This window comes from Fukomys damarensis, unplaced genomic scaffold, assembly GCF_012274545.1.
Source record: "Fukomys damarensis isolate Sample0158 unplaced genomic scaffold, DMR_v1.0_HiC HiC_scaffold_16, whole genome shotgun sequence".
Lineage (NCBI taxonomy): Eukaryota > Metazoa > Chordata > Mammalia > Rodentia > Bathyergidae > Fukomys > Fukomys damarensis.
This window is the reverse complement of record NW_022900928.1, coordinates 31,198,553-31,207,740: the sequence shown is the minus strand read 5'-3', so window position 1 is coordinate 31,207,740 and position 9,188 is coordinate 31,198,553. Positions and strand designations below refer to the sequence as shown.

Here is a 9,188-nt window from a genome sequence, read left to right as displayed (position 1 = left end):
TAAAACCAAAAACCCACCACAACAAACAAAAAAAAAAAAAAAAAAAAAATATCACTAGACAGATATGGTGGTGATACATACCTAGTATCCTAGTGCTTTGGCAGACTGAGGCAGGAGGATCACAAGCTCAAGCCCAACCTGGGCAATTTAGTGAGACAGTGAGACCCTGTCTCAAAATAAACATTTAAAAAAAAAAGACTAAAATTGAATGTGAAGGCCCTGAGTTCAGTCCCTAGTAGTGAGGGGAGTGGGTGATTACTGTGTTTGTGACTTGGATTAAGAAGAAGAGGGATAACAAGGAAAGAAATGGGTTGTTTGGAGTATCCGTGTTAATATATCTGTCAGACATTTGGGGTATATGTGTTACTCAGCATAACTGTTTAGGTTAGACATTTATAGATCATCGGCACATGGATAGTAAAGACTGTAGTAGTAAATGAGTTCCCCACATGATTATATGTGAGAGGAGGTAAGAAAAGGACTACAGCAAGATTTCTGGGACATAGCTAGAAACTCAAACCTGAAGTAAACCTTTTGTAAAAACTTTTCATGTAGCAAGTTTCACACGTATGATCTTCTAGACTTTCGATTCTGATGTTCCTAGGCTCTGTAATTTGATCCAGTCTCTTTATAATAGGATAACTTTTTTTTTTTTTTTAAAGGCAACTTGTGCAGGCTGATTTCAAACTCCTGGGCTCAAGCAATCCTACATCAGCTTCCTGGGAAGCTAGCTGAGACTACCAGCACACAAAACTTCACACCCAATTAGAAACAGGATGATTTTTTTTTTTAATATAGTTTTTGATGTGCAAATGGTACAAAACTTGGAAGGTACAAGAGAATGGAGAGAAGGGATTTCTTTTATTTTTATTTACTTTTTTATTCTTTTGGTACTGCGGATCAAGGGACCTTGCACTTGTGAAGGCAGCTGAACCACTGAGCTAAATCCCTGGCCCTGAGAAGGGATTTCTTAAGGAGGTATAGTATAGCTGACTGAATAGCCAATAAATGTGCAAATATAGTTTAGGACATAAAGATAAAACAAATTGCTCTTAGACCATTTGTAGAAGATTTTCACTTTCATCTTTTTTTTTTTTTTTAGTACGGGTGATTGAACTCCAGTCCTAGTGCTTACAAGGCAGGTGTAGGAACCACTGAGCTAAATCCCTGGCCCTATTTTAACTTTCATCTTATCGCACACATCCTGAGCCAACCTTAGAATACAAAGTTTTTAGATATAAAGCTAGCTTACTGAAAAAGAAAGCGAATTCTTTCTTTTCTGTTCTTGTTTGATTTGGCTTGGTTTGGTTTTTTGAGGCAAGATCTCACTATGTATCCTCAGCTGCATCCTAGGCAAATTCACAATCCGCCTACCTCATCCTCCCAAGTGCTAGGATTACAAAAGTGTACCACCATGACCAGCTGCTTTTTGCCTGTTCTTAATCAACGATTTTTTTTTTTTTCTTGGTTTTTTGAGACAGGGTCTCACTATGTAGTTCAGACTGACCTGGAACTCAATATATAGCCCAGGCTGGTCTCGAACTCACAGTGATCCTCCTGCCTCAGCCTCCTGAATGCTAGGATTATAGGCATGTGCCACCACACCCAGCTTCTTAATCTAGGATTTTTGCTTATGTCCATTCTGCCATTGAATATTTTATAAAACCCAAAATTAAGATATATTGTGGAGCTGGGCATGGTGGCATACGCCTGTAATCCCAGCACTCGGGAGGCTGAGGCAGGAGGATTGCTGTGAGTTTGAGACCAGCCTAGGCTACATAGTTCCAGGTCAGTCTCAACTACATAATGAGACCCTGTCTCAAAAAAAAAAAAAAAGGATATATTGTGTTCTGTTGTTGATAGAGAAAACTTTTATAAATGGCAAAAACCTACAGAAATGTCACAATGTAAAATGACTTCTGCCATCCCCAACAGCTGTTTGCTTTATTTAGTTCAGAATCAACAGACACTGGAGGCATTAACCACTGAGTGAGAAATCTAGTCTCATCCTGAGATAACAGGGCACACCAAGAACCTCTAGCTCAGCTGGGCATGGTGATGCACACCTGTAATCACAGCACTCGGCAGGCTGAGGCAGGGATTGCTGTGAGTTTGAGACCAGTCTGGGCTACATAGTGAGTTCCAGGTCAGCCTCAAATACATAGTGAGACCCTGTCTCCAAAACAAAAAAAAGAAACCTCTAGCTCAAATGTTTTATAAACCACATGATTATAAAGATGAAAAGAACCATTGTTAACTTTGTTTTCCTGACCAGGAACACCCCTTGCCCTCAGCTAGAATAGATAGCTAGAAGAATCTTAAAGGTAAACTCCCCTAACAAAGGAGTGCTACATCTGGGTTGAAATTCAACTGTCTTGTGACCATTATTTGTACATCAACAATGTGGATTGTGAGAATGAAATGTAACCACCTGAATGAGATCAAGGCTATAAAACCCTATAAAAGAGGGAGTTGTAACCCAGTATTGGGTTGATCAGGGCACTGCTATTAGGTGTGATCAACCCCATTGATAGAATAAACTTGTTATTTTACTTCCATTCTGCACCTCTCTGTGTCACTTACCAATTCCATAACATTGTCATATTTACAGAGTTAACATTGCTTTCATAATTGCTAGATTTCTTTAAGGCATGGGATATATCAAAGTCAAAGTCAGGTAAGGCTATTTAGAGTAGAGTAGTTTTAAAAGAATGTCAGAAATACCACAACACAGCCAGGGACTTAGCTCAGTGATGCCATCACCTGCCTCACAAGTGCAAGGTCCTGAGTTTGATCCCTGGTACCAAAAAAAAAGAAAAAAGAAATATCACAACAAGTTTTATATCTGAAATGTAAAAATGTAATACTTTTATAGATTGACTGATTTTTACTTTCTCTGGTATTTGTCATTTGAATTTCAGGTGTGCATCGTCAGCTTCTCTATGTTACTTCCTTTATGTTTGTCGGATATTATCTTCTAAAACGTCAAGACTATATCAGTGCCATAAGGGATCATGACATGTTTGCATATATTAAATCACATCCAGAGGATTTTCCTGAAAAAGGTATTCAAATTATAGAAAACCGGTTTCTTTCTATCATATTTCCTGGCTCATCTTATCCATATCTGAGTCCATTGTTTGAAGTACCTCTATGTTCTGTTGACTTCCACACTAAAAAAAATTTTTATAATCCCTTTTCCTTTTCCCTTCCTCCCTCCCCTTTCCCTATTTTCATTCTTGCTGATATTATTAATCTTGGCTCATGTTATGGCATATAATGTTTACATTCATTGACATTTTTAAGTTCCTGGACATGTAATATCCTTATTCTGTTTATTTCCCCTCGCTCTTACCCTTTACCCTTGATCCATCCCCATGTCTCCTCCTTTCCATCCTTTATTATTCTCCTTGTTTGTACTTTACCTAACTCAAATGAGAGATACCATATGGCAGTTAAGCTTGTGTGTCTGGTTTGTTTAACTCAACATATTTTCCAAGTGCCTCCACTAAACTAGGATCTCCTAAATTTGTATATGCAATATTTTTTGTTTTGTTGTTTGTTTGTTTGTTTGAGATAGAGTCTCACTGTATAGCTAAGGCTGGCTCTGAAGTCAAAGCAGTCCTGCATCAGCCTCCTGAGTGCTGGGATTATAGGTGTATGCCACCATGCCCAGTCTCATAATTCTTTTTTTTTTTTTTTTGGTTACCGGGGATTGAACTCAGGTCCTTGTGCTTGCAAAGCAGGCGGTGGAACCACTGAGCTAAACGCCTGGCCCTCGTATATTCAATTTTTGACTTGGACAACAAATAAAATTCGTGTTCTTGGGCTGGGGATTTGACTCAGTGGTTCCGCCACCTGCCACACAAGGGCCCGAGTTCAATCCCCGGTACCATTAAAAATTTTTAAAAATCTGAAAATTCGTGTTCTTTCTGCTTCTCAAAATTTCTGCTCAGTTTTGAACTCTAACCTCACCCATAGTCACTACCTTGGTCTAGGTCCTGATAATCTTGTGCTTGGACCGTTGTACTTATCTCTACCTTTGGTGTTTTGTTTCTTTGGTTGGTTGTTTGTTTGTTTTGTATTATTTTTATTTTTGTACTTCTGGGGATTAAACTCAGGGTCTTCTCACTGAGCTACACTTCTGGCCCATTTTACTTTTTGAGACAAGATCTCACTAAATTCCCCAGGCCACGCTCAAACTTGTGATCCTCCTGGCATCCATGCTGGAATTACAGGCCTGCACCACTACATCCAGCTTGGTCTTATTTCTACTAACAGAGCCAGGGATTTAGCTCAGTGGTGCCGTGCCTGCCTCACAAGTGCAAGGTCCTGGTTCAATCCCCAGTACCAAAAAAAAAAGTGCTTTCATTGGCCGCACATATCTTTCTGCTAACAGCAATCTGATCACACTTCTTGGCTTAAAATAGCTATCTGTTAAGCATATTGCCAGGCATAGTGGCACACCTATAATGGTAGCACTCGGGAGGCTGAAGCAGAAGGATCACTTCAAGTTTAAAACCAGCCTGAATCTCATAGTGAGACCCTGTCTCAAAAAAAAACAAAAAGCTATCTATTACCTACAGGATAAAATCCAGACTTCTTAGAATGCCTCATTTCCTCAGGCTGAGTTAATTGCCTGTGCTGTGGTAGAAACACTTGGGCCATCCTTTTTATTTTCCACATTATGTATGCATGTGTCTCTCACTGGACTGTAGCTTCCTCTTTACCTCCCCAGGCTTTAGCCCAAATCGTGCACATAGCACCATATACAGATAACAAATGACCTGCCCTGCAGTTTGTGGGGGGTGGGGTGGGCTGGAGTACCTAGGCGGTACTCAGCCACTGTGCTACTCCCCCAGCTCATTTTTCTTTTCCTATTTTGGTTGTTTTGTTTTTCAGACAGGGTGTTGCTAAATTTGCTTACTTTAAACTTCTGACCCTCCTGACTCAGACTCCGAGTATCTAAGATTATAGGCATGTAGCACTGTGCCTGGCTAACTAGGAACAATTTTTGTCTTCCCTGAGCCTGCAGAGTGGTTTTGGGTTTTTTTTTGTTGTTGTTGATGATATTGATGTTGTTTGTTTAGTTTTTTTTATTTTTTGGTACCAGGGATGGAATTCAGGACCTTGGGTTTGCAAGGCAGGCAGCAGAACCATTGGACTAAATACCCAGAGTGTTTGACATTAGTAATATGTAAATGAATGTACAAAAAAAAATTTTTTTCCCATTAAATCATTTTTTTTCTTTTTATTGAGTTTATTGGTGCAATCTAGGTATACAATATAGTTGCATTCATCATTGGCATTCTGTACCTTTACATAATAGGTCTTGATTCTCATTTTTTCCCCTTGTCCCTGCCCTCCCTTCACCCCCCCTCCCCTCCCCATTTGCACACACTTTATTTCCATTTTTTCAGTTTCTCATATTTTTTTCTTCTCCCTTATTACCTTTCCCCCACCCTTCCCACTTTCCCTACACCGTTAGCCCTTTATTTCCTATTTCACATTATTAATTATCTCATTAGGATCCTGTGTACTATTATAGTTTTTCACACCAAAGAAACTATTCAGTATTTCAGTTAAAGAAATCTCTGTATGAACATTAAAAATAGGGAATCCTAAAATAAAACTAAAAAGGAAAGTAAAAGAGAAAAGGCAGTGATGTAACATTAAAATAATCCTTAATTCTGAAGATGAAAGTGGTCCCCGAAAATATTTAAATTGCTTCTTGCTCTTATAGTCTTATCTTATTCTTTTTTTTTCATTATTTAGAGAATACTTTATTAGTTTCTGTAATCAAACCCACGTAGATATGACCTTACATATTTAGTATGATGTGTTACCCCTGTACACATGGAAAAATAAATAAATAAATAAAAATAAAAATAAATTAACATTTCTAGACCAGTGTGGCTGTCCATTTCTGTACAATGCCAACTCAACACAGTAAATTGGGATGACTTTTTCCAAAATTGGCAGCACTGTTAAAGTTTCCCAAAATTCAATTTATATATATATGTATATATATATTTATATTTATATAAAAAGACTAATAATAGCAGTATGTTATGCATCAATAGCAGCATCAGCTTTTCCAGGTTCTGCAGTCGTCTGAACAAAATTACAGACATTCAGCAGAATGTACAAAAATTTTAAACTTATAAACATATAGACAGATTTTACATAGATTTTCCTATATAACATGATTTTCCTGTTCATATAAATGTGTAATACAAAGCATTTTAATTTCATTAGGCTGAGTAAATGATCCTGAAACCTCTTAAGCTCTAAAATTTTATTATTCCATTACTATATAACGCTTCCCTGAACTTTAGTCACATGTGTTGTGTTTATGGTGGATCGGGTAGGGAATACCCACAACCATTGAATGTTAGAGTTTGAAGGAATCTTGGAAATACTGATTTGTAGAAGTGATACCCAGTGGCTAAGCAGTCAGTGCTCAGCACCAAGACTTCTGGGTCTTTTTAGAGAACAGCTGTTCCCACTTGCTCCCTGTGAGGACAGAAGTTTGTGGCCATGTGAGTGGCTCCGTCTTTGGGTAGCAGAGTAGTAACAGGTGTGCCCAGAGCCCCTGACACTGATGGGGCGTGGAGAGCTTAGCTACACTAAGAGAGCTACACTGGAGAGTTGCTGTCCTGTCTGACCTTTGTGTCCTCCCTGTGTGTTCCTTTCTTTATCCCTTCATCCAGGATAACCCTTAGTCGCCATCTGAATATCACCACAACTCATGAAACAAAATGTATCAGTGATTGCCAAGCCATAGTTGAGGACAAGAAAATCAGAAAATGCTGAGGAGTTTAACTTAATCTACTTCGGCTTCTATAACATAGTATCTTAGATTGTGTAATTTATATTAGTTTGTTGTTCACAGTTCTGGAGGCTAGGAAATCCAAGATCAAGGTGCCAACAGTTTCGGTGTCTGATGGGGGCTTATTCTGCTTCATAGATGGCACCTTCTTGCTATGTTCTTGCATGGTACAAGGGGCACACTTGTCCCTCTAGTCTCTTTATAGTCCTATTTCTATCCCATAGGTGCTAATCCCATTTATAAAGGCTTGATCTTCGTGACCCCCAGTCACTTCCCCATGGCTTCACCGTTTTGTTGTTTTCTTTTACCAGGGATCAAACTCAGTACTTTTGTTTTATTTTGTGTCATAATGTGTCAGTACTGGGGATTGAACCCAGGGCTTTGGCACTGAGCTGCATCCTCAGCCTTTTTTTTTTTTTTTTAATTTTGAGGTAGTATCTCACTAAATTGTCCGAGTTGAACTCAGACTTGTCCTAAAGTGCTTGAATTACAGGCTTGTACTCACCTCTCTTAATGCCATTTAGCACTGGAGAAGCGGTTTTCAAAATAAGGAAATTTTGGAGGGACCCAGACCTTCAGACCTGGTATTCATTTTTATATTTTAGGAAAAATTATTTATATATGTGTATGTGTGTGGTTTTTTGTTTTTTTTTTTTTTTGAGGCAGGGTCTCACTATGTAATTCAGGCTGACCTTGAACTCACTAGCCCAGGCTGGCCTCAAACTCCCAGAAATCCTCCTGCCTCAGCCTCCTGGGTGCTGGTATTACAATTGTACATCACCATACCCAGCTAAGAAGTGTAATTTTGTTTTTTTTTTTTTTTTTTTTTTTTTTTTTTGGCACCAGGAATTGAACTTGGAACCTTGTGCTTGCAAGGCATGTGGCAGCACATTGAGCTAAATCCCCAGCCCTAGGAAATGTAATTTTTAAAGTTAATTCATTTTTGTGGTACTGGGACCTTGTGCATACTAGGCAAATACTCCTGAGCTACAATCCAGCCCAAGAAATACAATTTTTAAAAATAATTTTAAAATAAATCTTTTTGTGTTCTTTCTTTTTATAGCGAGGAAAACTTATGGTGATATTCTGGAAGAATTCCATCCAGTACGTTGAAGCCTTCAAAACACTTCCATTTAACTGAGACCTGTTATTTCTGAATTTTGTGGAACATGTTTCCATGACTGAAGTTGATGTTAATCTCTATGCTACAATTAAAATGATTATTACAAATACCCTGACTCCTTTTTTATTGTAAAAACAACAGTAAATAGCAGACAGTCACTTTTCATTCACCTATTTTTATTTTTTTATTTATTTTTAATTTTAAATTGAATTTATTGGTACAATCTAGGTATACAGTACAGTTACATTCATTACGGGATCTTGTACCTTTACATGACAGCTCTTGATTCTCATTTTTTCCCCTTGTCCCTGCCCTCCCTTCACCCCCTCTACCCCTTCCCACCTACAAACACTTTAATTCCATTTTTACATTTTCTCATATTTTTTTCCTTTTCCCTTGTTCCCCTTTCCCTATCCTTCTCTCTGTCCCTACACCTTTGGTCCTTTTCTTATTTCACATTGCTAATTGTCCCATTAGGATCTTGAGTAACTATTTTAGTTTTCACACCAGAGAAACATGTGTGACTTATTTATTTTACTTAGGAGTATATCCTCAAAATGTACCCATTTACCTATGAATGAATCTACTTTCTCATTCTTTATGGCTGAGTAGTATTCCATTTTATAGAAAAACCACATCTTCTTTATCCAGTTTCCAACGGATGGGCAGATGGGCTGTTTCCATGTTTTAGCTATTACAAACTGTGCTGCTATAAACATAGGTGTGCATATGTCACTGTGATATGATTCTTTTAATTCTTTTGGAAAGATACCCAGCAGAGGGATGGCTGGGTCAAATGGAACCTTTGATCCTAGTTCCTTGAGGTATCTGCATACTGATTTCCACAGTGGTTGCACCAGTCTGCACTCCCACCAACAATGGAGAAGGGTTCCTTTCTCCCCACAACTGCGCTAACATTTGTTGTATGATTTCTTGATAGCATTCCCATTCTTTGTGGGGTGACATTCACCTAGTTTTAAAAAGATATCTGAAAGAATTTTTTTTTTTTGGTACTGGAGATCGAACTCAGGACCTTGTGTTTGCAAGGCAGGCAGCAGAACCACTGAGCTAAATCCCCAGCCAATCTGAAAAATTTTTAAATGGATTTTGGAGACTGGGAATGTGGATCGGTGGTTGAGTGTTTACTTAGCATGCACAAGGCCTTGAGTTCAATCCTTAGCACTGCATAAAATAAAATGGAGTATGGTTCTAGGTTAGATTAGGAAAACGTCA

General features: G+C 38.3%; 1 protein-coding gene across 1 annotated transcript in view; it reads left to right on the top strand.

Moving 5' to 3' along the window:
* Ndufc2 (NADH:ubiquinone oxidoreductase subunit C2) overlaps positions 1–8,062 on the top strand; it is an 11,922-nt gene extending 3,860 nt beyond the window's left edge. Inside the window, exons 2-3 of the mRNA XM_010633309.3 lie at positions 2,922–3,065; positions 7,896–8,062. Of these exons, the coding sequence (XP_010631611.1) occupies positions 2,922–3,065; positions 7,896–7,945 (194 nt within the window). The 3' untranslated portion in view covers positions 7,946–8,062. The remainder of the gene's footprint in view (positions 1–2,921; positions 3,066–7,895) is intronic.
* Positions 8,063–9,188: the final 1,126 nt, after the last annotated feature.